Consider the following 27,304-nt stretch of genomic DNA (forward strand, 5'->3'; position numbering starts at 1 on the left):
AAGTGAGCTACATGGATTACTTTCATTGGATGTCTCTGACGGAAGTGGGGAGCCATAGTCTCAAAGTTGCAGGATGTTTTTGGAAGCTGTTTTGTTGGCTTTCTGTTATCTAACTGTGGTTTGTTTCTTGTTGCCTAGCTGGTCTGTTTGTTTCCTGTTGAACAGCTAACCTTGCCAGATTTAGATTAGTTTACATGCTATCAATAAATCGAATTAGATCAATAGAATATAATCCCTCTTGGAGCCTAGAAAAACCAAAACCAGACTTTGGGAAAAGCTAGCTTAAATCCTTCCTGCTTCACTCCTACTTTATTTACAATTAATTATTCAGACATTGTGAGAGGTGAATATTGGTAATGTATTATGCTGTGTTAAAGTAATCCCTCAAAAGATTTAAGACAAGTGTGAAATCAGTCCTTAGCCTTCTCTCCTAATTGTCCCCTATTCTTTAATCTCTCCAAATAGCTTCTTCCTTTTATTTCTATAATTAGGAATTCTGGCATCCAGGACAAATTTATTTGAGTGGAGATTGGGGGAAGGAAATACAAAGGACAGTGTGCCCCAGTCAGGTGTTGTCATACCAGGAAAATGTCCCATCCCACAAGAGACTAGCTCCAGCCCCTCTAGCATGGCCAAGAATCCCCACTGACAGAAAGGTCAGGCAGGTAGATGGAAGCAATAGGCAGGAGACATGGCAGAAGGGGAAGAGTGCCTCTAAAGGAGTACAGTACCCCTTAAAGGCTACATAGAACTGGAGTATTCACAAAGGAAGAAAGTATGCATATTTTCATTTCTCCAGACATTCATAGCCTGGGAAAAGCCACAGTCACTCTGCCCCAATTATGTATGATTCAGCTAAATTTCTAAAACTTTTGTAATTAACATATTATTCTGATGAGAAGGAGAAAATGTCTAAAAAAGACCTCAGAAGTATTTCATCAATTAACTTTTTTTAAAGGCACATAAAGATCAATACAAGGGCAGGAAATACTAGGATGAATACACAAAGAGGCAGCATGATCCTGAAAGAATAGTTTATTAGACTAAAGTTCAAGATGAGAGAAAGTTGGTGAAGAATGTGAGGAATAACAAAAGCAGGAGGATGTCATTATGTTGAGACTAAAGAAAGATGATGAAGGAGCTAAGACCACTTCATTGAGGAGAGGGACTGATGAAAACAAATAACAAAAATAAGACAAAATTAGACATTCCATATCATTTATCCCACCAAGAAGAATGATCTTTGAAAAGGATACAAGACAAATGGTTACTTGATTTGAAATCCAAAATAGGCAAAGTAATATTTTTAAAAAGTCCTTATGTGTTCCCAGTGAGATACATTCCACAGTTCAAATAGAATATAAAAAAGAAAACATATTGACTGAGTTATCATCAGTCATCTTTAAAAATTATGGAGAGTAGAAAAGCTTCCAAAGAACATCTATTCTAATTTTCAAAGGAAGGAAAAAATGGAGTCTACAAAGTATTGACCATGAAATTGACTTAAACTTCTGGAAAAATGCTAGACTATATTATTATTATCATATTAATATCATTATCAAAGAAATGGATTATATTTAGACATAAGAGTACATATCATTAGTAAATTAGAAGAGGAAATATATTACCTGTCAGATTTGTGGACAGGAGAGGAATATAAGAAACATAGAGCATTGTGAGACATAAAATGGTTAATTTTGAATACATTAAATTGAAAAGGTTTTGTACAAATAAAACAAATGCTGTCAAGATTAGAAGAAAATTTTTCCAAATTTTTCATAGACAGTGTCTCAAATAGAGGTCTCACTTTGCCAATTTATGTGAATGAGTCACCCCACAATTGATAAATGGGCAAAATATATGAACAGACAGTTTTTAGATGAAGAAATGCTCTAAATCATTATTTTTTAGGAAAATGCAATCCAAAACAATTCTGAGGTATCATCTCACACTCTTCAGATTGAGCAAAATGCAAAAATTGGAGGGGATGTGGAAAAGTGGGGGAACTAATATATTGTTTGTGGAACTGTGAAACGATCCAACCATTTTGGAGAGCAATTTGGAATTATGCCCCAAAAGTTATAAACCTGTATATACTTAGACCCCGCAATATCACTGCTAGGTCTATTTCCCAAGGAGATCAGAGGCAAAAGGAAAAAGGCCTAAACATCCCAAAATATTTATAGCAGCTCTCTTTGTGGTGTCAAAGAATTAGAAAACCAGGGCATATCCATTGGAGAATGGCCAATCAAATTGTGGTATATGATTATGATGGAATACTACTGTACCATAAAAAACAAAGAACAGCTTTTTTTTTTTTAACTTGGAAAGAACTACACGATAATGAAGAATGAAAAGAGTGGAACCAAGAGAACATTTTATACAACTACAGACCATGTGAGAAAAGAAAGATTAAGCTTGTTTTGTTTGATTCTAGTCAGTCAATATGCATTTGGGACCAACTAAATGTCAGGCACTGGGTTAATCAAAGGGGATACAAAGAAAGGCAAAAGGCAGTCCCTAACTTGTAGGTAGACCAAGAACAACACCTGGAAGTTGTAGAAAGGAAGCTGTAGAGAGCAGATCAAATGGGGAATAAATCACCTTCTGGCAAATCACTTTTCAAAACATTTCTTCTTATGGATATTTTTTGGCATTTTATATATATTTCTTGATGGTTGACTTCAAAAATGTAAATGGAATTTATCATTCATCAATATTGAATATTTTTAAGAAATTACACATTCCGAAGCAATACTAAAGTGTAGAATGGTTAAGGAGGGTTGGTGAGAAATCAGTATTTCTATTCTTATTTTCTGGGTTAAGCTCCTTTTACATACTTCATGGGGAACCAGAATGAGATGTTTAGTAATATAGTGAAATGACACCAATTGTTTGCTAAGCATGATTGTTGTTTCTAATTCTGCTTTCTCAAATGTCTTTCACCTTATAGTTGCTGATGTACTTTACCAGGAAACCAATAAAAGAAGGTAGAATTTGAAATGAGTCTTCAAGGAAGTCAAAGAAACTATAAGGTGGGAATGAAAGAAGGAAAGCATTTCAAACATGAGGGACAGTTTGTGCCAAGGCATAAAGATAGGGGATGGAACTCAAAGAATTACAAGCAATCCAGTACAGCTATATTGTAAAGGTCATTGAAGGGTGAGATAATATTTGTAAAACACTTTTAAAAGTACCTATACTTAATAAAGTATATGCTTAATAAATGCTTGTTTTCTTCCTTCCTTCCTTCCTCCTTCCTTCCTTTACTCCATATTTCCCTCCCTTACTACATTCCTCCATCCCTTCCTTCTTCCCTCCCTCCCTCCATCCTTCTTCCTTCCCTCCCTCCTTTCTTCCTTCCTTCCTTCCTTCCTTCCTTCCTTCCTTCTTTCCTTCCTTCCTTCCTTCTTTCCTTCCTTCTTTCCTTCTTTCCTTCCTTCCTTCCTTCCTTCCTTCCTTCCTTCCTTCCTTCCTTCCTTCCTTCCTTCCTTCCTTCCTTCCTTCCTTCCTTCCTTCCTTCCTTCCTTCCTTCCTTCCTTCTTTCTTTTCCTTAGATGTTTATATTTTAGCTTCATTTTATTCTTACCAAAATCTTGAAAGATAAATTCTATTTGTGTGCACATTTGACAGTTGAAGAAACAAAGGCAGACAAATCTGCCTCTAAATCAGTTTCTAAAATGAACAAAAACTTTTTAGGAAACTTCAAGTCAAAAATTCTCAAGAAACTGTTATTCTCAAAGTCTATAATGTTTTGGGCATAATGAGCCACTTAAATTCTATTTTTTTTAATTCATACCTTGATTTCTGCCTTAGAAACTTAGTTTTAATCACTGAGGAGCACAGAGAATAAATGCTTTCATCAAAAAAAATCTCAACATAATAAAATAATATTTAGCCAATCATAGTCCAAAAATTCTAGCAAACTACTTTTGAAATCCCAAAAGGGAAGTTACATAGGAAAAATACAATAGGGAACCATCAAAATGAAATATAGAAATAATTTTGTATAACTGATTTAAATTATTTTATTATAACATGTTATGTTATATAATTAATTAATTATTATTAAAAATTAAGAAAAAGCAAAAAATTGATTCAAATGAAAATTGTAGATGGTAGACAAAGCCTAAAACTTTATCTAAAACCATAACAAAATTACAAAGTTCACCTCTTTTATGACTATTGGAGAATTTTTTATTTTTAAAACTTGCTACTGGCCAGTATAACTTTAGTTGTCCAAGAATGGAATGGGCTGCCTTGAGATGTGTCTTAGTTTCTCCTTTACTGAACCTCTTCACACAGAAACAGAGTGACCAAATTGCCATAGATGTTATAGAATAAAGATTCAATAATCTTTTAAGTCTTTTCTAAGTCTATGAGCCTGTCTGTTGTCAAGTACTGAGTTAGGTAACTAAGTAATGTAATGTAAAGGTTTGACCAAAGCTCAGAATCCTTTAGATATGAGTACATGCAGACTTCCCATATATCTGCTCCATAACTTAATAACACAAGAAATGATCTAATAAGGTTAATGGCCCAATGGGAAGGTAAAAGTAAACTTCTATTAATGAGGCATCTGAAACTCTCTTCTCAGTGTGTAATGAGCCATTTTAAAGTGTTGAGTGAGTTTGAATCCTTAAAAGCTGACTACCTTCAGAGAGAGAAAAACTCTACTTAAAACAGCAGTCACAACATGATCCCAAACCCTAAGTGTTTCTCTACATGCCTTCTTCTGGGAACAGAGAGCACATTAAAATGGTCTGTCCCATTATGTTGTAAGCATGTATCTCTATCAGTCTATTGGAGTCAAACACAAATGTATATGTGTGCACATGAGCATATGTGTATGTAAAGGAGATTCCAGGTTTTCTAAATATTCTTGTTAAAAAATTAGCAGTGCCAGATCAGATTTCTCATCCTCTCTGAGCTGGGGGAGGGAAGGGAGGGAAAGCGATGATTTGGATCTTATAATTTTGGAAAATGTATGTTGAATATTATTATTATGTGTATTTGGGAAAAATAAAATATCTTTGAGTTAAAAAGAAAAAAAAAACAGTGGTTGATTTCCCAAGTAGCAAATTCCTCTAAAGGGAAGCTTGTCAAAGCCTATCATTCATAGTTCATAAAGGATAAATTTCTCAGATGTTTTTGTTGTTCAGTAATGCCCAACTCTTTGTGAGCCCTTTTCTGATTGTCTTGGCAAAAATACTTGAGTGATTTGTCATTTCATCCTTCATATCATTTTACAGATAAGGAAATGGGCAAACAAGTTTAAGTCACTTGCTCAGGGCCACTTGGTAAGTAAGTTTCTGAAGTCAGATTTGAAGTCAGGAAGAGTCTCCCTAACTTCAGACTCAGCACTCTATCTGCTGTACCACATGTCCATCCCCTCCCCAAGATGAAGAGCTCAATATTTTATAAGACAGTTCATTCATTTGTTGAACACCTTGGATTCTAAGAAATGTGAGAAAGGTTTGGTTTAGGTTGTGACTGCAAAAATATGGGTTCAAGACTTTGAATTGCCAAAACTGTAAAGATAATTTCAGTGTCTTGAATTAAATCAAAAATAAGTGGTCACCATGGGAAAAATTCCCAAATATGAAATGCCCAAGTCAGCTGGGTTTTATGGAGATTTTAATTAATACAAATCAAGGAATTAAGGACAGGGAAAGAGACAGAGTAAGAGGAAATAGTAGGAAAATGGCCAATGGCCTAGGCCTTTTCTCTTTAATAGAGAAACTAAGTCAGTCTTTAATCACTCACCACAAGATCTTTCCAAGCAAAACTCTAGTGTTCAGAGACCCAGCAGCCTCCTCTGACTCCTGACCTCCAATTCAGCTACCAAAGCTGAACTAAATCGAACTACCTTGAACTGGTTCAGACAGCTCCTTTTAAAGATCAATTTCTCTTGTGTCACCTCCCCTAAATTTTCACGTCTACCAATCACAGTAGACACTTTTCCTAGGACAGCCCATTCTTAGTTTTTAGTTCTCACCTTCTCTGGGTAGATTATATCTTCTGAGTACTTCACACCTCTTTGCTAAACTTGCCCCTTGCAAGTTGCCTGACCTTTTAGTGATTAATTTGACCTTCATAGGTACTTAGCACCCTTTTGTATTAGATCTAAAAATAGACCTAGCTTAAGGGATTTTGCCTCACTATAAGTATGGGTTAAGTACTTTTTCATTTTTCAGTAAGGAGTTTACAACTTTATCTTCCCCTAAAGTATGCCTAAGTATGGGTGGAGTAATTTTAAAGTTCACAATACATTCTTGATCAAGTACCTTCATTGTTTAAATGGGGAATAACCTTAAGATAATGTTCCAAGGTAGAGTCTGAGAAAATTTAAGATTCACAAGGTTGACCTAAAATGAATTGCTTTTTACTATCACTTTCAGTCCTAGTTCAGCACTGGTGAAACACCTAATTTCTTTCAAAGGGCTATTTTGAATATTTGAGGACAGTTTTTGTGTACCCCTAAATCTTACCCATGCAAACTGTGTCCTCAGCTCACTCGACTCTGCTTTTCACTATAGTGGAAATTATACTGGACTTCTAAAGTCAGAAGGCCTAGCTTATTTCCCTTCCCCACATCACAGAATTTGAGATTGGGAAGTAACATTAACCACGATCTCGTCAGCAGAAAATAAGTCCCCATTATAACATCCTTCTTCCATTTACAATATTGCCTCTACTTTGCTTCACAGAGCCTCAAAGAGCCATCCTGGAAAACCTCTAAAATCCCATCTTTTCCTAATAATCTTTAGTTCCTTGGGATGTGGTTTTAAGATTGCTTACCATCCTGAACAACCAATTTACATTCAGTTTTTTTACAATCCTTTCTGAGTCTTCATAACCCTGTTAGGGGTTTTCTTGACAAAGACAGTGGAGTAGTTTGCCATTACCTTCTCTAGCTCATTCTACAGAGGTGGAAACTGTGGTAAGGAGGGTTAAGTGACTTATCCAAGATCATAAGGCTTATATGTATCTGAGGCCAAATTTGAACTCCAGGCTGAAAGCTCTATCCACAGTTACAGAGCAAGTAAAGAAAGCTGTGCACTGGGAAATGGAATTTACCCACTGGGAACACCTTCCTCTAATGAAATCACAGGTCATATTTTTAAAAATTCATTAGCCTTTTAAAACTTGCAGTGTTTTTCACGTTAACTATTATCAAGACACTTTCATCTTGTATTCATATGTCATTTTAAAAATGAAAAGTAGGTCATTGTATTTATTACTGATAAATGACTGTTGATTTTAGCCCATCATTCTAATTGAGTGAAGTCATCTTGAGCCCTGATTCTGTCATCCAGTCTATAACTCTCTCTGCTTTGTGCCATCTCTGAATTTTATTGGCCTGCCTTCATTCTCTAATCTTCAGCCAAACCATTGATAAAAATGTTGGAACAGTTCATGGAGCCAAGAACAGAGCCCTGCAGGTATTAGAGACCTCCCTCCAGTTCAACAATAATCCCTTAATCAGCATGCTTTGGTATAAAATTGTTACCCAGGCAGGAATCCACCTAACATTCTTAAGCACAGAAAATTCCTACAGGTTCAATTTGTTCTGCAGAGAAGTTTATAAATTCATCCTAGATCTGTCCTACATAGTATCAGAATATAATCTTGGCAACCTAGTTTAAATGTATTTCAGAATCTTAAATCCTGAGGCTATTATTCATGAACAAATCAAACGCCCCATCTCTTTGTTATGCTAATTGCTTTATTTCCCCTCAGTTGCTTCTACAACATCTGCCAGATGAAAACTTTCCACTCTTTCAATATCTCCACACCCTAAAAGTGGGCACCAATCTCTCTCATGATCAACCAAAGGTCAAATTCTTTTCAACCAGCATCCAGGAAACAGCCAAAGGGCAAACAACTCAGGGGAAAATGAAGTTGCTCCAGTTAAAAAATAAATAAATAAATAAAACTTTAAATTGCTGATGGCACTATTGACTTTAATGATCCCAAACTGTCTGCAATTTTATTGATTTTGTTTGTGAATGGAAGAGGGAATGATAACAGCTCTGGCTAAGATAGGCAGAATGTGGGCAGATGCTATTCCCATTTCTACACGCAGTTTCGCCAAGCCATTTTCCATCTTTCCTAACATAAAACAAAATGAAGACAAGTGTTATTGCTTATGCTACCAGCTACCCCAAAAGCAGTGGAGTTTATTGTATGCTCATTTCCTAGATAAAGTATTAAAACTACACTACCTAGATGAAAACACTCAGTGCTTCCAGAACAAAATTGATTTGCTGTTAAGATACCTTATAAAACACTCATAATTACCAAAACCACCACTGAAATGGCAATTTGAGTCCTTATATACAAATGCCATCCCTCTTACTCCTAATTCAGCAGAAACCTCATACAACATCCCGTGTTTAAGTGTCTAAATACATGACTGCAGCAGCTTATGCTCTGTAGGGGCTCATTCCTCTAATGTGGCTCGTAAAGCCTCATTTCAAATATGGCAAGAAGAAAAGGCAAGTAAGCAAAAAACAAATTCAATCAAGATGAACAATGAAGTCTCCTCTAGTAGATGCTTCAAGGGATAAGTTAAAGGAACAAAGGCCTACCTTCAGAGACCTTGGTGGATCTGCAATATTTAACTTGGGAGGAGTAAGAGAATTTGGTTCCTTTTTCATCCCAGAAGGCTTTTTGGGGGGCCGAGGTGGTGGGTGTAAGGCTGGGTTCTCATACCTCCTCATCATGTAATACTGTTCTTCACTGATCTCTTCTACAATGTTTCGGACTGGAAATGAGTCAATGACATCAACTGTACTACTAAGCAATTGGACAGCCATACCCAAGCGACTGACAGGAATTTCCCAGCTCTCACTGGGGTTAGCAAGGTCACTGATGAGCAGGTAAGAGTCGGTGATCTCTTCCTCCAGTTGCAGGCCAGGTGTGGCAGCCAAAATGTCATTTTCAATGGAGAGGTCTCTCACAGAGACCTTGACATTGAAAGGCAAGGGAAACTGAGCACACAACATGGAAAGTTCATACTGCTTCTTGTCGTGAATCACTTCTATGAAGCTGCCTTCCATATACAGAGGTAGAAGAACAGGCTCATAGTGCTTTTTGAGGATTTTTTCACAAGCCAGAACACCCACATCCTTTTTGATCCCCTTACACAGAATTTCACTGGTCTTTGAATGCTGAACTAAAAACTGGTCCCCCACAGACACAGATGATAACTCTTCACAAGGAGAATCAAAGGCTTTTGTGGCTACCACATGGAGGTGCTCTTTATCACTCTTTGCTATCTCCAGGTCATAGGCAGTAGGGAACTCCCGAGGTCTCCTCTTGAATTTCCCTTTATAACTAGTTGGAATCAAGAAATGCCTTTTGGGAGAATCACTTCTAATCTCTGAGGCTAAGATCCTTGATGCCTGATATTTTTTGTGGATGACAATGGTTTTCCCAGGTTGCAATATGCCATTGGCCAATGGATTTTCTTGAGGTCCTTCTATCACTTCAGCTGCCATAGGAAATTCTTTACTAGTCTTTTCAAAAAGATCTTCAGTGGTTAGAACCTGAAGGAAACACTTAGCATCATGACAGTCGGTTATGTCTTTGACTTCCACATCAAGGTCAGAGAGGATACGAACTATATCCTTTTGAACTGAAAAAGAAAAAAAAGAAAGAAATTTTGTACTTAATTTTTTTTAAACCCTTACCTTCCGTCTTGGAATCACTACTGTGTATTGGCTCCAAGGCAGACTTGCCCAGGGTCACACAGCTGGGAAGTGTCTGAGACCAGATTTGAACCTAGGACCTCCCATCTCTAGGCCTGGCTCTCAATCCACTGAGCTAACCAGCTGCCCCCAGAAATTTTGTACTTTAATTTGACCAAGCCACATTTTTTGGGGGGTGATAATGATATAACTTTAGAGGGATTCCCAGTACCATATACAAATATCTTTATGTATATACATATATGCATATATGTATATATTCCAAAGGCTATAATCTTATATTTTTTTAACATAAATGATTTTCATAGAGCAGAGGATTGCAGAATCATAGATATATATCTGAAAGCAATCAGAGGCCAAATAATTCACCTCTCTCATTTTGCAAATGAAAATATTTAGGCTCGAGAGGTTTAAATAACTTGTCCAAAGTCATACAAATAGATAATGATCATTTGCGTTAGGACTGGAACTCAGACCATATGACTCTAGAGAGCAGCTCTTCTTCCATTGTACCAGGTTCACATCAATATACATAGGTATGTTCCCACTGATACTTTCTAAGAAGTGAAGCACTGCCTCTGGAATCAGAGGACCTGAGGAAAAATACCATTCTTGACTCTAACTAGTACAATAGTAATCTTGAACAAAACAATTAACCTTTCAGGGATTCAGTTTCCTCATTAGGAAAATAAGGGAGTTAGACTAAATGGCCTCTGAGATCTCTTCTAGTCCTAAATCTACCATTCTAAGGTCCTTTGGAAAATCAGTAAATAAGACCCTCCAGAGCCCAAGACAGAAACCCTCTCTGAAATTATTTTGTGATGAAAAAGATCCCTTCAAGGTCCCACAGTATAAGCATTTAAATGCAGAGAAAGATTCCAGGCAGACCTCAATTATATTTTGGAGAGTTCATCGTTACACCATCAATCTGCTGCTGCTAAGATGACTTTAAATTACAGAATTTTGACATGAATATTGGCAGGAGGGTCAAAAAAACAGCACTTTGCACCCAGGAGTCAATTCCATTCTAGAGCCAATCATTGACTTGGTATGAACTTTCTCTCGCCATTTAGCAGGTATGGATTTGAGTTTTGCCATATATAAAAAATCGTCTTGAACTACGCCAAGAAAGAGCTAGGAAAAATGCTGCTTCTGTATAACATAATAATCATGTTGATGCTCTTTTACAAAGATAATGATACTTAGTTTCCCCATAACATAATAATATAATTATTTCCTAATTTAGATTTTAATAATGTTATCTGACAAAGCTAATGATACTAAGCTATCAGAGTATACACTTTGAGTTGTTCTTCCAGTGCTAGTGAGAGACTGATAGTCATCCACCTAAAACATTTCAGCCAGATTCTTGTAACCATAGCACACATCTGAGAAAGAGCATTCTTGCTTTAAAGGTACAGGCTGTGGTCTTAGAACCAAAGAAGGCTAATATTGAAACCCTGGCCTTGACCTTATTAATACTATGTTGTAATGAAATGTAATGACTAGGCTGACATAGAGCCATCTCATTACTGCTATTAAAACCCTAAGCAAAAGGCTAGGAACCAAGATCATTTGAATTGTAATCTCCCCTAAATGTGGTCAAATTACATATGGCCTAAACTCACAGGAAAAGGAAACATTCAAGGCTTTGTTAAGGCAAGTTATATATGTTTGTGCACATGCACCCACCCATATACATGTATATCCAACATATAGACACATAAATGGTAGCCTGGACCATTGGAGCAATGGACCTGGAGTTAGAAAGACCTGAGTTCAAATTGAGCTTTAGCCATTAGTTCTATGTCCTAGCTTTGTGGCCCTGGGCAAGTTACTTAACCTCTTATTTCCTGAAAAAAAGATCCACTGAAGAAGGAAATGGCAAACTACTCCAGTATCCTTGCCAAGAAAACCCCTATGAATAGCTGTAATTCTTGTGGTCATTGATGAGTCAGACATGACTGAACAAGAACAATAAAATTCACACGCATAAAATCAACTCATAGGTATGCACTTCAATCATCACATGTTTATATATATATGAAGAATTTGAAATAATAAGCCTTTTATTTTTAGTTAATCCTCTGAGGCTCACAATTTTTTTCTGACTCAGTATATAAATATAAGTTGACTCTCTGAAAGAACATTTAATATCTCTCTATAATGCTTAAATTCACAGTTCCTCATTTTCATGTATTGTTAAGTTATTTTTACCTAACCTCTAATTTTCCCTAACCCTCTCATTTATTTGAATATGTTAAAAACGCTCTTTCCTCTGGTCTCAAATCCAATCCAATCCAAACACAATTAATTAAAACTTGCGATTACAAGGCACTGTGTTAAGTATTGGGACAAAATGAAAGAAAAAATGAAAAACCCTGAGGAGGTTACAATCTACTAGGGTTGAACTTGCCTGGGTGGTTCAGAATTTACTTAAAGCTTTTTTCCCAGCCTTTAATAAGTATCAAACTACTTTTTATATGGAATGGATTGGAAACTAGGGTTGTGATTTCATTAATTTAGAGAATTCATAGGTAAGGACACCTTTACCAATGAAGGAAGAAAAAGCTAGCTTTTCTGTTACTAATAGTCTTATAGAGAATGCCTAGAGTACATCAAGATTCAATGACTTGCCCAGTATCGCACAGTCAGGATTTATTTTAACCCTGGTCATCCCAGTCTCAAGGCTGGCATTCTATCCAGTACACCATTCTGGCTTTCAAATTATTTTCTAGCTTAAATAGCTTTGGGAAATATTTGAGGACCCATCCTAGAAATGAAAGATCCTAATGATTTAGCATTAAAATTTAAACTGAATTCCCTCTGGCTTGGTTGGCTATAATCTCAGAATCATGGAAACAATCTTATAGATGATTAGGATATTAGCCACCATAATGATAATATAATTGTCATACTTAATAATTGTATAAATACTTCCATACATATAATCTCATTTGTTCCTCATAATAACCCTTGAAGAAAATAGGCTAAAGAGTATTTTAGTATTTTTTAGATGAAGAAACCAGGCCTCAGAGGAACAAGGTACTTTGTCCAAATATACACATCTAGTAAATAGAAAAGCTGGCCCATTAGCAGGTTTCTTGTTTCTAAGTCCCATGTTCTCTAGAATTCACTTTACTGCCTCAGAAGTTATCTAACCCAAACTTCTATCCAATCCATTAGTCTCTTCTGTAACACCCTGACAAATGGTCATCTAGTCTCTGCTTAAATATTTCTTAACTTTTTTGTATCATGGACTTCTTACCACTCACTCTAAGGAATCCTATTGACCCCTTCCCAGAGAAATTTTAAAATAAATAAAATATACTGAATTACAAAGAAAACCAATTGTACTATATTGTTACAAAGGATGTTAAAAAATTAACGTTATAACTTTTCTTCTTCCCAACTCACAGACCCCCAGTAATTTATCAAAGTCTTTAGATCAGTAGACTTCAGATTAAAAAATTCTTCCTTTAGTGGTAGAGTTAGTATTTCACAAGGCAACTTTGTCATAATTTTCCAATTTTAATTCATTATTTGTTATATTGAACTAAAACATACCTATTTTTAATTTTTAGTTGTTAACCCAAAACACTGAAGCAAATGCTAGTTTTTACTCAATCTACATAGTATCTATATAACCTAAGTTAAATTATTTTAATTCTCTGGGCCTTACTTCTTTCATTATGAAATCAAAGCATTGGGATAGAAAAATATTAAGACCCTTTCCAGTTCTAAATAGTAGGATACTCAATAAACCCTTCAAATATTGATGAGAGTTGTCATATCTTTCTCTGCTTTTGGTCATTTCTTCTCTAAACTAAATAATTCTAGTTCTTTCCACTATTCCTTTTATTGTATGCTTCCATGGTAAAATAAGTAGAGAATGACTTCTTCTTCTGATCTGAAGACCATAGTTCTATTAATGCAGCCTAAGGTGACATTAGCTTTTTTAAAAAAAAATCCTTGCCTTCTTGGAATTTAAAATGTATATTGACTCCAAGACAGAAGAGTGGTAAGGCCTAGGCAGTGGGGTTAAATGACTTGCCCAGGTTTGCATAGCTAGGAAATATCTCTGGGCCTGGCTCTCAATCCACTGAGCCATCTAATTGCTTCTCACATTAGCTTTTTAAAAAATAGTTATATTAGACTATTAACTCCTATGACATTTGTAACCATCTAAAACCATCAGATATTGTTTTATGCGGAATGGAAATTGATCTTCCTAACTTCATACTTGTATAATTGAGTCTTTAAAACCTAAATACTATATCTTGATATTTATCCTTCTTAAAGTTCATCTCACTTATTTCTATCCACTATTCTAGCCCATCATAATCATATCCAATCTTGATTCTGTCATCAGTTGTATTAACTTTCTTTCTCTGATTTGTGTCATCCTTAAATCTGATAAGTATATTTAATCTTTCTCTTAGTCAATAATAAAATTAAATTGAAAAAGATAGGGTCAATGATATAATTCTTAGTTACTTCTTCTTAGCTTACCCTAAGACTTGTTTATGTCATTCATATGTTAATTCATATCCTACCACATTAGCAATAAGGATATCTTAAAAGGCTTCAATCAAATGTTTTGTTAAATAAAAATATACCATATTTATAACTTTTTTGGGATCTATTTCATTTTATATCTTACAAAATGAGAAAAGAATAATTGGTTCAGTATGACTTGTTGTTGAGTCTTGACCAACTCTTTGTGACCCCATTTAGGGTCTCAGCAGATACTGTAGTGGTTTTACATTTCCTTTTACAACTCATTTTACAGTTGAGGAAACTAAGACAAACATGTTTAAATTATTTGTCCAGGGTCCCACTGATAGTAAGTGTTTGAGACCAGATTTGAACACTGGAAGATGAACTTGACTCTGGGTCTAACACTCTATCTACTGTGTCACCTACCTTCAGCATGACTTATTATTTAGTAACCTATATTTGTTTCTAATAATCAATATAGTGTTTTTTCCTAAGTTCTCAAAAACTATGATTAATAAAACAATTATTTAATTGTTAATGAAGCAGTTCTATAATTTTGTCAGAGTTTAACATCATATTTCCTGGATAAGCATTTTAAAAATTCAGGCTTTTGCCATTTTGGAAAACAGTACATTTATCTCTTCTGATCTTCATTAGGCCTCCATGACTTCTTAAAGATTTACTATCAGTGCTACTAAGATCACACTTACAATTTCTTTCAATACTCTGGAACTCAATTCATCAGTTCCTAGAGACTCCTTTTAAGGCAGATAACTACTCTCTTGCTAACTTTTCACCTTTGGGTGCTTCAATTTCCTCTCTACAGATGTTTTTCTACTTGTTTTAAATATTAAAATTATCCTCCCTTTTGGAAAAGAGAGAATATAAGAAATACATAGTTGTACAATCTTTTGGTCAACAATTAATGTTATAGTACCTGCCCACAGACAATAGAAAAATTTTTTCTGTCTTTCTCATTTATCTAAAAATAGCTTTTTGTGCTTGGCATTCTTTTCATGAGCTTGAATTAACTATGCATAGCCTTTATTCTTCTTGATGTGCTCTTTGGGAGAGGAAGGAGAAACCATCAGCAATTAATAAGGGTTTCATAATAATGACAGATGACATTTATATTCTATTTTATAGTTTATGAAATGTTTCACAAACTTTGTCATTTAATCCTTAAAATAAATTCACTAATCTTTATTTTGCAAATGAAGAAATTGACACAAATATTAAATATCAGAAGTGAAATTTAAAATCAGATCTCTAGTGAGTTAAATTCCAACACTTTCTCACTATCTTACACTGCTTTTTACAGAATGACCAATTCAGTAAAGATGGTTTCTTGGTGATCTTATTGCCTTGAAATTTTTTGGAACACTGCAATTTCTGGAAAATAACATAGCAATTGTTTTAAAGGATAACATAAAGATATATAGGTGGCAAAATTAAGCATAACCATATTTCCAATTATTATGTTTTTGCAAGAAGTGGTATCAAGGATGTATTTATGGAAATATATGACCAGAAAAAGGATCAAGGTATGAGAGATGGAAAGTCTAAATACTATACTAACTACTATATTAAAAATGTTAAGATATAGCAACAGATATATTATTTGAAGAATGATGTGTGTGCTCACCTTCAGAGAAAGAACTGATAAATAGAAACAAGCAAGACATTGTTTTGTGTATACTGATACCTTTTTTGTCAAATGAAGCCTTCACTAGTGTAGAGAGAGTTAGTGGGAGAGGGAAATACCTGGAAATTTTAATGTGAAAAACTAGCAAATAGATAATTAATTTTTAAATGTAAAGGTAAATGAATTAAAGGGCATTTATTAAGTGGCAGACATTAAGTCCAAAGGAGGAAACGTTTATCTAGCATATTGGACAGATATTTTGTGCAGGATTTATAAGAAAATATGTACCAGAATTGCAAAAGAAGAGAAGTGAATTTTAATCCGGGTGGAGAAAGTGAATCTATTTCGTGAACTCACAGATACTGTGAAATATACAAGAATTTGGTTTTAGTAAAGACATAAAGCTGATAGCTAAAAAAATATTTGACTAACAAGCAACAAAAGGCATCAAATCACTTAACAAGATAGATGAATTCATTTCTAAGATATCTTCAGGTCACCTATTGGATCAACTTTAGCATTTTTGGCTATTCATTAGTTCTTAATAGTTAAATTATCTGCAATTTCAAAATGATGGACTTAAAGAGGGGAAAAAAAAACAAAAACAATTCCAAATAAGAAGGGAGTTTCCAACAGGGATTTCTCCACAACCTTTTTCCTCCATATACTCTGTATACATTTGATCATGTTTCAGATTTCATAAATTTCCTATCAGGATAGTTATAGATCTTTTTTTCCCTAACAGTAAGAATTTTTTTTATTCAAAGTTGGACTTAGGAGTATATATACTATAAGAGTTAAGAAAATAATAAAGTGCTTTGAAACATTCAAGTGCAATATAAATTGAAGTTGTTTTCATCATTCCTGATTTTAAAAATAGATTCCAGACTTAAAAGGGATTTCCATTCCTTTTGACAAACTAGGTAGGGTCCTTTAATTTCCTCTTTATTTTTAAGCTCAAGTCATTTCATTAACTTTATTCTTTCTGAGTAGTTGTTAGGGACATTTACTTTTCCGTGTACACCTCAGAGTATGCCAAATTGTATTAGATTTCCAAATTTCCCTTCATATCTGAAGATCTTAGGATGAGTCTTTGGGAGCTTGCTTAAATTATCTAGGTACTGAGAATAATTTTTTAGCCATTGTAGTATCTGAAAATAGTCCTAAAAAAGAAAACGTCTAAGTTCTGAAATCCCTCAATGTTTTGTTGCTTGAAAATCTATTGAGGTTTTCAGGTTTATGATTTTGCTAGTAAATTGACTTTCCATTCTGGTCTTTCTTTTCTCCAAGACTTCAGAGTTTTATTGAGGTGCTTATCCCCATTCAGGATTCAAATATCTTTTCCCTACAACCACTTAAAAGTATACGGCTACAAATCCTGGGAGAATCTTGTCTATTTTAATTCTTTGAGGCAAGAAATTTATTTTCCTATGCCTTTTTACCTTAGGATTCTTTTATAACTTAACTTACTTCAAGTGCTGCAGTTTCTCTCAACCTCCAGAAGGAACTAAATCATTTCCTTATGTCTTTTCTAATACTTTGATTTTCAGAGTTCACTTTTTTTAATCCTTTCCTCAATTCTTACCCACTCAAAAATAGTTTCATAAAACCCATCTCCATTTTTGAATTACTTTGTGAGTTTTATTGGCCAAGTATACCTAGTTACATTCCACTACTCCTTTTATACTGATTCATCAATTTCATTCATAATTGCTGAGTTCTAGATTCTTCTTACATCTTCATTTGAAATTCATGGGGCATTTGCCCATGAACATATCCACTTAGTCTTAATTTTTTTTACGAACAACTTTCATCTTCTGGTTTCTCATAGCTTCATCTTCAGATTTATCTCAATTTGAGAAAGGTGAATATATTCAGGGTTCTAAATTTTCTTCCCATTATACTTTCTGCTTTCATTATTATTAATCTAAGTATGGCTCATATTGATTTATTCTCCAGCTCCTCTAGTGAAAGAACCAATCCCAAACCCAGATTTCAGAATTGGTGAGCTTTCAAAAATAATGTAGCTACATTCAGCTACTAAGAAGGTAAACATGAATTTTTTTACTCTAGGTCCCAGATATAGAGAAAGAATGGACCTCAGAAGTCATCTAACCTGATCTCTTTATTTTATCTCTGAGGACCAGAGAGGTTAAATAATTCATTCACAATCACACAGGTAACGAAGTAGGGGTATTTTGTGTTTTTTCTTGTTAATTTTTTTTAATTGAAAGTCAGGATAGCTTCAATACTCATATCATGGTAATCAGTATACATGTAAAAATACCTTCTGTTACATTATACTCCCAAAAGATTCCAAAAAGATACAGTAAAATTAAAGCTTCTTTGCCAGAAATTTATGATACAAACAATATAAAATTGTATCTAGCTCTTCTGTCTTGACTCCCAGTATTTCTGCACTGCACTAAAGAATTCTACTCTTTCAAATGAGATCAAGTGATACAACAGTGTATAATTAAAACAGTCCTGGACACATGGTAGGTATTTAATAAATGCTTCTTTCCCCTTCTGTTCTCATTTCATTAAACTTGTGAAAACTGTAAAATTCACATGATTTCTAACTCACCACCCTTACATAGTGGAGGATAGTTAATAGGGTATCTTTTGGTAACATCAAGGACTTATTGGTAGTAAAAAACAATGTGTTGAGTTGGCACAAAATTCAATAGCACTGACTATAAATTCAAGCAAATGTATTAATTTTATGAAGAACACTCCACTACATCATGGGGAATATGCAAAATTAAATGAGACACAATTCTTACCTTGATGACAAATCAGGGAACCAGGCAGTCAGTCAACCACCATTTTTAAGTGCCTACTATGTGCCAGCAACTATGTTAAGCAATGAGGATATAAAGGCAAAGGGGAAAGAGAGTAATCCAGTTTAACTACAACATAGAGTATTACTCTATAATATGGGAGAGAAAAACTCAAGATAAATGTGAAAATGTAGATGGCACTCTATCTGTGGAGGGTCTGAGTTGGACTTTACTTTGTAGGCAAATGAGGGTTATCTAAAGGTTTGTTGACATCAATCACTCAAACCATAAAGATTTATGAAATACTTGTATCTACAAGACATGGTGCCAAGATATTAGAGATACAAAGACAAAAATGAAACAATTTCTGCTCTTCATAACTTAAATTATAGGACATGACCAGAGGAATGAACACATGAGACTGACTAATCTCATTGAGGTATGAAAAATATATTAAAGAATGAGGGAAAGAGAAAATATGGGAACACCTCTTAGAAAGCTCTGGTAACGGTCAGCAGTAATGAAAGATTATAACTAGAATAATGGCAATGGAAATTTTTTAAATGGTTGAGAGGATATAATAAATATTTCAGAGAATTAAAAACATAATCTAATCTTTCTGTTTGCCTTTTGGCATGTGTATAAGAAATTAGTTTGCAGCCTAAAGAGATGGGTCAGAGATTAAAGAGATGCAGACTGAATTGCCAATTCTTTCTAAAAGCCATCAGTGTAAGTCACAATGTCTACTCTAATGCTCTTGGAAAGAACATGACTAGTGACACTTCCTGTCCTTGTTATAAGAAAGGAATAAAGAAAGGGATTATTTGGGTGCCATAAAGGTTGGTGGGGGGAGGGAAGAGTGAGTGAGGGAGATTCCTCAAAACCTCTATTTGCAAATATGTCATCAGCAAAGTGTAATTCTGGAAATGGCATTTCAAATGTGGCAAAGTAAAAGCCATAAATGAATGAAAATGCATTTATTATATACTTATCTTGTGCCAAGCACTAGTGATAGTGATACTTTTAAGAAGCTCACTCTAATTGGGGAGAAAGATTAGTTGGAGGAGTAAGCATATAAGAAAGGCCAGATGCAGGGTAGATGGAAGACATAGAAGTCCTAAGAACTCATCAGTGGTGTAAATGGAAAAGCCCAGAAGTTTTAAGTGACAAGTCATAATGTAAACTTATTATGTAGAAAAACTTATTTCTTAAAACACCCAGACCTTAAAGGACCTATGAATTGCTAAAGTATCATGCCTCAAAATGATTTTCATGAAGACTGCCCAAAATAATGAAATTAAGATCTTTTTTACTTTTTAACCTTTAATAGAATATGGATCCAGGGCAAGGAAAATGCTTTTCATGAGCCATTTTGGCAATTTTTCACTATCATGAGAACTAACTTAACTGAAGAAGGACACATGATGATGTAGTTGAACAAAGATTGACCTTGGAGTCAGGAAGACCTCTCATTACCCTAGGCAATATTCTAAAACTATAAATTACAAGGAAGTTGTTGATTTACATGGGTGAACAAAGTTTCAACACCAAGAGTTCCCTATGTTCATGAAATCACAGGACTGGATCAAAAAATATGAGTAAAGAAATGAACTGAAGTATTGACCTAAAATCAGTTATATATGCAGTAAAAATATTAATCATGATCAATATGCCTGAAATTCCACTGTCTTCCATTAACATATTTTAGTTCATATTTAATATTTTTAGCTAATTCATAGATTTCCATCTAACTCACTGAGTTTCCCATCTATTTCAGCCTATAATGGAGGAAAACATGAGGGTTCCTGTGGTCACCTTTCTTCTTCCTTCCTTAGTTACTTCCCCCATGCCCTCCATTTTCCTCAAATTCGAAAGGCAATATAAATTGCAATATTCATTATCCACTGTATATATTCTGCATCTTTACATCATTTCTGATGCATGAATGCTCAAACTATCCCTTTTCAATAGGTTAAAATCTTAGATATTCTTCATGTCCACCTCACAGACCATCTCTTCCATGAACCTCGTCTTCATTCATTCAGTCTTTAGTGACACTCTCAATCGGAATTCCTACCATGTTGTACATTTATTGTGTATTAAATTTGTACAGTAGTTGTTCCTGTATGCACCTAATCTCCCCTAATGAATTTGTAATCCCTTGAGGGTAGAGGTTATCATATGTTGTTCATTTTTGTATCTTTCCTAAAGCAAAGTTCTTGTTAAAGAAATATTTATTGGCTATTACTGTACAAAGTGCTAAAGCTTGCAGCCTGCCTGGTGTTCAGAGAAAGAAAAGACACATTCAAATTTTCCCAAATGAGTCCAAAATTCAGTTGTAATCCTTGGTTTGAATGTATATGTATAATAAAGGAATAAATTCACTGGACAGGCAGTGTGGCATATTGTGTTCTAGTGCTAGACCTGGAATTAAGAAGACGTAGATTCAAATCTTATCTCTGATAATTATTGATTATATGATCAACATTGGTTGTGTGCAAGTCACTTAAATTCTCTGAGCCTCATTTTGTAAAAATTAAGTTATAATCTCTAATAATAAAAATATTATATTTATCAGGTTTATTAAATGATTATTAGAAATCAAGGAATGAAGAGGATACAAAATAAAAACCACATGTCCATGGCTGGTTAGCCATTCTCAAAATCCCCACTCACCACCATCACTGTTGACTGCTATATCATCCCCAAAGAGAGAGGAGCCTTAAAGTCCACTCTCTTTATTCTCTGTCTACAGGAAGCACATAATGGCAGGAAGTCAGTGGGCTCTCGGGAAATGTAGTTTCCCTTTAGGGTAGCAGATTTTCAATTATACAATTTGTCTCATATATAAAATGAAGAGGTTGAACTAACAAACCAATAGAGACCACTGGTCCTCTAGAGCCATGATCCTAAGATATAATGAAAGATAATGAAAATACAATGACATTAAGATTTTAATGGAGTGAAGAAGAGAAAGATAATAGAACAAGAAGAAAAAGAAATACTCCATTAGCTTCAAATGTATATTCCAGAGCATAAATTTAGATTCATATCTTATATTATCATTATACCTTCATTACTATAGAGTAAAAATTGATATTCTTAATTATTATACTGTAAGATCTTGAATCAAAGAAAGATCAGTTTGTGCTCCTAATTCTGTATTTACTAAGGGAGGAAAATGCATTTTTAATTAGTATTTTCAATAAAAACAAAAGAACTCATCTTGCAGCAGGTGGTGAGTTAGATTATTTGCCTGTAAGAATCCTTCTAACCAACTATTCTATTATTGTTAACCCTCAGTTAATTAAATTTCCTCATCCTTTTGGCCACTTTAGGCAAAAATTTCCTATAATTTCAGAATTCTCTCATGTTAAATTATAGCCACTTATATGAAATCCCATTTTTATCTGAGGCAAATTCATACTTTCCTAAAATATAACCTCTTTCAAATAGATTTTTTATCATCCATTCTAGCTGAATAATTGTAGGTATGTAACATTTTTTGACACTCTTACAATTTAAAACCTCCAGAAAGTGCTCATACCAATTATTTTTATTTTTTTTAAATTTCAATAATGTTCAAGAAATCATCAACAAGCTTATGCAAGAGCAAAATAGGAATGGTAATTTTAAAAGTACTTATCAGCTTTTTTTTTTTTTAACAAAAGAATCTAACCTATCCAGGTAACATAGTTCCTGACATTCAACTATTAGAGTCATTCCTTTCGAATAAGCAACGCTTCCTCCATTCAATTCCCTTTAAATTTGCTTCTAGAAATAGTAACTAATAATTTCATAGGGTAAGATTTCATCAGAATACTTTCCTTAAAGACAAGAAGAATCAATATATATATATTGTGTATATATATATATATGCCACAGTATAAGAACATCAGAAGTCTCAAGGGTAGACAGAAGACTTTAATATGGAAAGGAGCACATAAAAAAACACTGGAGGGTATCAAAGAAACTTTGAACCTACTGTATATATGTGGCAATATGCTAGGTGCTTCAGAAGAAAAAAGTTGAGTATGCTTATAATCCTAGTTTTAAAGGAAAGTAGGCATTAATTAGGGTTAGCTAGATGGTGCAATGGATAGTGCACTAAGGCTGAAGTCAGGAAGATTCATTGTCCCAAGTTCAAATCTGGTCTCAGACACTTTCTACCTATGAGATGCTAGGCAAGTCACTTACCCCTGTTTGCCCCAGTTTCCTAATCTATAAAAACAAGCTAGATAAGGAAATGACAAACCATTCCAATATTGTTGCAAAGAAAACACCAAACAGGGTCACAAAGGGTTAGACACAATGAAACAACAAATACTAGGTAATTTTGGCAGAGGGGATATGGTAGTATTTGAATTTGTGAAGAATCTGGGGATATCTTTCATAAGAAGAGGACCTGGAGCTATGAAGGAAGGCAGAGATTTTTAAGAAGCAGAGATAAGAAGGGATAATGGCAGCCTAAACAAAGTCATGTGGGGCCAGATTATGGAGAGGCATAAAGAGCAATCTAAAAACTGTTTCTCACCTAGTTGAATATCTTTTCCAGTTCCATTTCTACCTTTGGTCCTTCAAGAACCAAATAAAATAATATTTCCTCCATGAAGCCTTCTCTAATACTCCAAATTAAAACTGATTTTTTTCTGCTTCATACCTCAACTAGAACTCTCTACTTCTCTTTTCTATTTATCTTGATCTACTTTATGTTGTGCATTATTCCAACTCCTCCACCAAATTGTAATCAGTGAATGTATGGAAATATTTCTCATATGTACATATTTATCTTTTCCCATGCTAAATATGGTACTCTGCACCCTTAGAGTTATTTTTAATTACAATTCACTTCTAAATTATATTTCTTCCCAGAGAGACTATTTAGTAGCACTATTGTAGATTATTCCAAGTTCATAGGATATTAACCTTAGCAAATACTTACATTTCATCACTGCCTGTATTTCATAGATGGGTGTGAGACTAAGCAAACCATCAAAATTCTTGGGTAGTGGATAGATGGAGTTCAACTTATTGGAAATATCTGTAAATTTCACAATCCGTTTTCTGCTCTTTGGAATCTTCCACTCAGCAATCTCTTTTAGGGTATACATATATTCATCTTCACACTCATAGAAATCTCCTTCTTGTGACAAAGGCATGGTAAAGGAATGGTGCTTATTGTTTTTGACCACTTCACAGTTCACCATCATTTCCCCATTAATGTCTTCAATGGAATTGAGCATAATCTGTTCACCATAGTCGATGTTGAGATTCCCCAAGTTTATACCCTTCTGATGGTAAAAGCAAGGGTGACTTAGCCGACTTGGGCCAATATAAACTGCTCTTGTTATGTCACTCATGGTGTGATATGGAATTCTATCAGTCATAATCTTGAAAAGACCTAAGAGAAGAATTAATTAAAGAGATATCATATTAAGAAAATTCATGCAAAATAATCACAGACAGAGCAAACTCATAGATGGATACAATAAAGTCTAGAACTACATTTTAAATGGATTGCCTGCCCATGGTGTGTCCCAGGAAAGTTATTAGAAGAAAATTGTAGGACATTTTGCCAATGTTAAAGTGCTATGGAAATGTGTGGTGTTACTATTATTAGCTATTGCTGGATAGTTATTTCTATAACCTTTAGTTATACGTGATCCCTTGCTGGAGAATATCAGTAGTCAGAATCATTTCCTCATTTTCCATTTCAATGTAACCTCTACTCTAATGCATAGTCTTTTTGCTATGCAAATGTAATTAATTATGATAAATCCTAAAAGGCATGCTATATTAAAATATTATATCATTCTTTTATTTTTATTGCCATTTATTTTACAGTTAATTGAGAGACATGTTTAATGTCTATAGTTTATAAACTAAGGAAATAAAAAATTTCAGTACTTGGCTGCTAACATGAGTATGATTATCATTAACACTGTTTGCCAATGTTCTCTAATACATTTTACCAAAAAACTCCAACTAGCATCAAACATATTTTATAAATAATTTAAAAGTCAAATCAAGTTAAAATATTTAGAGCACTATCTTCTGTACAATAATCACCATTCTCCACACAATAAGTCATAGTGTCTATTTTAAGAAAAACAAGTAAAAATCTTCTAAAAATATACCTGTGAAGATTTCTATTAGACCCAAGGATGAACTTGTTGATGATATGGATACTTGGACATACTAATATAATTATATATTTACTTGTGGAATCTCTAGGTTATGATTTTTATGAATCAAATTTTAATTCAAAATTAATTCATTTAACAGCATTTATTCCCAGATGTCTCAGCCCTTCCTTCCCCTCCCCACACCATAAGAAGGTATTATCCAACAAAAAAGTTATATATATATATATACATATATATATATACATATATACACATATACATATATATATGTAGATTGTGTCTTTCATGTTTCTTTCATTCTCTGGGATTCAATATTCATGTTATTTTTTAACCCTTTCCTTCCATTTTAGAATCAATACTGTATATTGGTTCCAAGGCAGAAATTTGCTAAGGAAGGGCTGGGGATTGAGGGGGTTGAGTGACTTTACACATAGCTAGGAAGTATCTGAAGCCACTTTTAAACTGAGGACCTCTCGTCTCTAGTCCTAGCTCTCAATCCTGAGAGCCACCTAGGTTGCCCCCTTCAAGTTATTCTTCAAATATTAATTCTAAAGCTATATATAATGTTCTCTTGGTTTTACTCATTTCACTCTTCATTACTTCATGTAAGTCTTTCCAAGTTTATTTTTAAATAACCTGCTCATTTTCCTTAGGATGTAGCAGTATTCCATCATAATCTTATACCACAATTTGTCTAGCCATTACCCAGTTGATGGGTATCACCTCAATTTCCAGTTCTTTGCCACCACAAAGAGAACTACTATAAATATTCTGAAATATATAGTTTCTTCTTTTTTCCTGATCTCCTTGGGAAACAGATCCAGCAGTGACATTGATGGGTTAAAGAGTATATAGAGTTTTATAATTCTTTGAGCATAAATCCAAATTATTCTCTAGTTATGTCTTTAAGAACTAGATAATGTTACAGATTCTAAATCAAGGGTCTTGAAGGAATGAAGTATAGACTATACAGTATAGACTTGTTAATTTTTTATTCTTTTGAAGCCTATGGTTCTTTGAATTCCAACTGAAGATTGCTTTAAAAAAAAACAATAAAATCCATGTGAATGGTTTTCTTTCAGTAGAATAAAAGAGATTTTTAAACACTTGGAGTAATAAATACTTTATATACATATATAGATTTTCTTATTTTATTGGGATTTGCAGCAAAGGAATAAAAATAACAACCCACCCATTATTCTTTTTGTATTCTCCTCTAGAAAGGTATACGGACTAGTGTGTATGTATGTGTGTAGGGGGTGTTTTATGCTTTTTAGAAACAATACATTTTATTTATGCCTTTTGTTATTGAATGAGAGTCATTTCTAAATATCCCTCTTTCCCCTATGACCTCAAGAATCTTTTTCTATCACCAAGAGATAAACCAAAGATTCTCTACCAGTTTTCACATTACTCCATTCCCTAAGAACCTAAATCTTCAACAAAAGGATGGAGTTTCTTTCTCTTTTCTTTAACCATTATTGGTAATGACATTGACTCAGATCTTTACATCATTTTAGTATTGTTTTCACTTATATTTCTAATTATATTGTTTATATTATTCTCCTAGTTCTGCTTATTTCATAGTTCATTGGCTCATATTAATTTTCCCATGTTTCTCTGAATTCATATTTGTCAATCATTAAGGTAAAATAATATTTCATTAGTTATATAAAGCTGTAAACAAGCACCTCTCTAGTTTTAGGGATCTTTTTTGTTTTAATATCACAAGAAAAGCATTGTTATGAATATATATATATGCATATATGGAATATATCAGGTATACATTGTCCCTAATGAATATCATTATCTGGCACAGATGAAATACATCTTTGAAATCTGAAAAAACTGGCATAGATGACAACTGAGCTGCTGTTAGTGACATTTAAGGTAAGCTAGGTAGCCCAGGGAATAAAGAATTGGGCCGTGAGTCAGGGAGTCCTACATTTGACCTATAACCCTTTTTTATGGATATAGTTTACTTAAATTTTGATAGGTATTTTGATAAAGTAGATCATATTATTATAAACCTGGGACTTGAATTTTAAAATAAAAATTGTTGATGACACAAAACTTGGATGACACAAAAATACATTGGATAATTGAGTCAGGATTACTAAAGATTTTTGACAGTTTAGAGCACTGAATCTATTAACATGAAATTAATAAAAGATATGTATAATGTTCTGACTTGGGCACACATATAAAAATCTTCACAATTCCAATAAAATATTTATAAGGACCTACTATGCACTAGGCACTGTGCTGGGAATAGGAATAAGAAAGAGAAATAATCCCTCAAGGATTGTATAATCTAATGATGAAAGATAACAGATAAAAGGAATTTGAAAAGTGGAGAGGGGCCATCTGATGATACCTGGCAGAAGCATGATATTCTGCAGAGTGGAAACCAAACAGAATTTCTAATGGAAAATGGAGTTACCTGGAAAGTACTGAGCTCTATAATGGAAGGCTTTGGGACAAGTTTATTGCTCTATATTCTAGCCTTCCTAT

The 27,304-nt window shown here is 34.0% G+C and overlaps 1 protein-coding gene across 5 annotated transcripts in view; it reads right to left on the reverse strand.

Moving 5' to 3' along the window:
- The window catches only part of THEMIS (thymocyte selection associated), a 253,679-nt gene that overhangs the window by 137,958 nt on the left and 88,417 nt on the right, over nucleotides 1-27,304 (reverse strand). For 4 of the 5 annotated variants that reach the window (XM_007484529.3, XM_007484527.3, XM_056818746.1 and 1 more), the window contains exons 3-4: nucleotides 23,587-24,045; nucleotides 8,595-9,643 (exon numbers count right to left, since the gene is read on the reverse strand). In XM_007484529.3, coding sequence (XP_007484591.1) covers nucleotides 8,595-9,643; nucleotides 23,587-24,045 — 1,508 coding nt within the window. The remainder of the gene's footprint in view (nucleotides 1-8,594; nucleotides 9,644-23,586; nucleotides 24,046-27,304) is intronic. The other variant, XM_056818747.1, reaches the window with a different exon arrangement.

This window comes from Monodelphis domestica, chromosome 2 (assembly GCF_027887165.1).
Source record: "Monodelphis domestica isolate mMonDom1 chromosome 2, mMonDom1.pri, whole genome shotgun sequence".
Classification (NCBI taxonomy): domain Eukaryota; kingdom Metazoa; phylum Chordata; class Mammalia; order Didelphimorphia; family Didelphidae; genus Monodelphis; species Monodelphis domestica.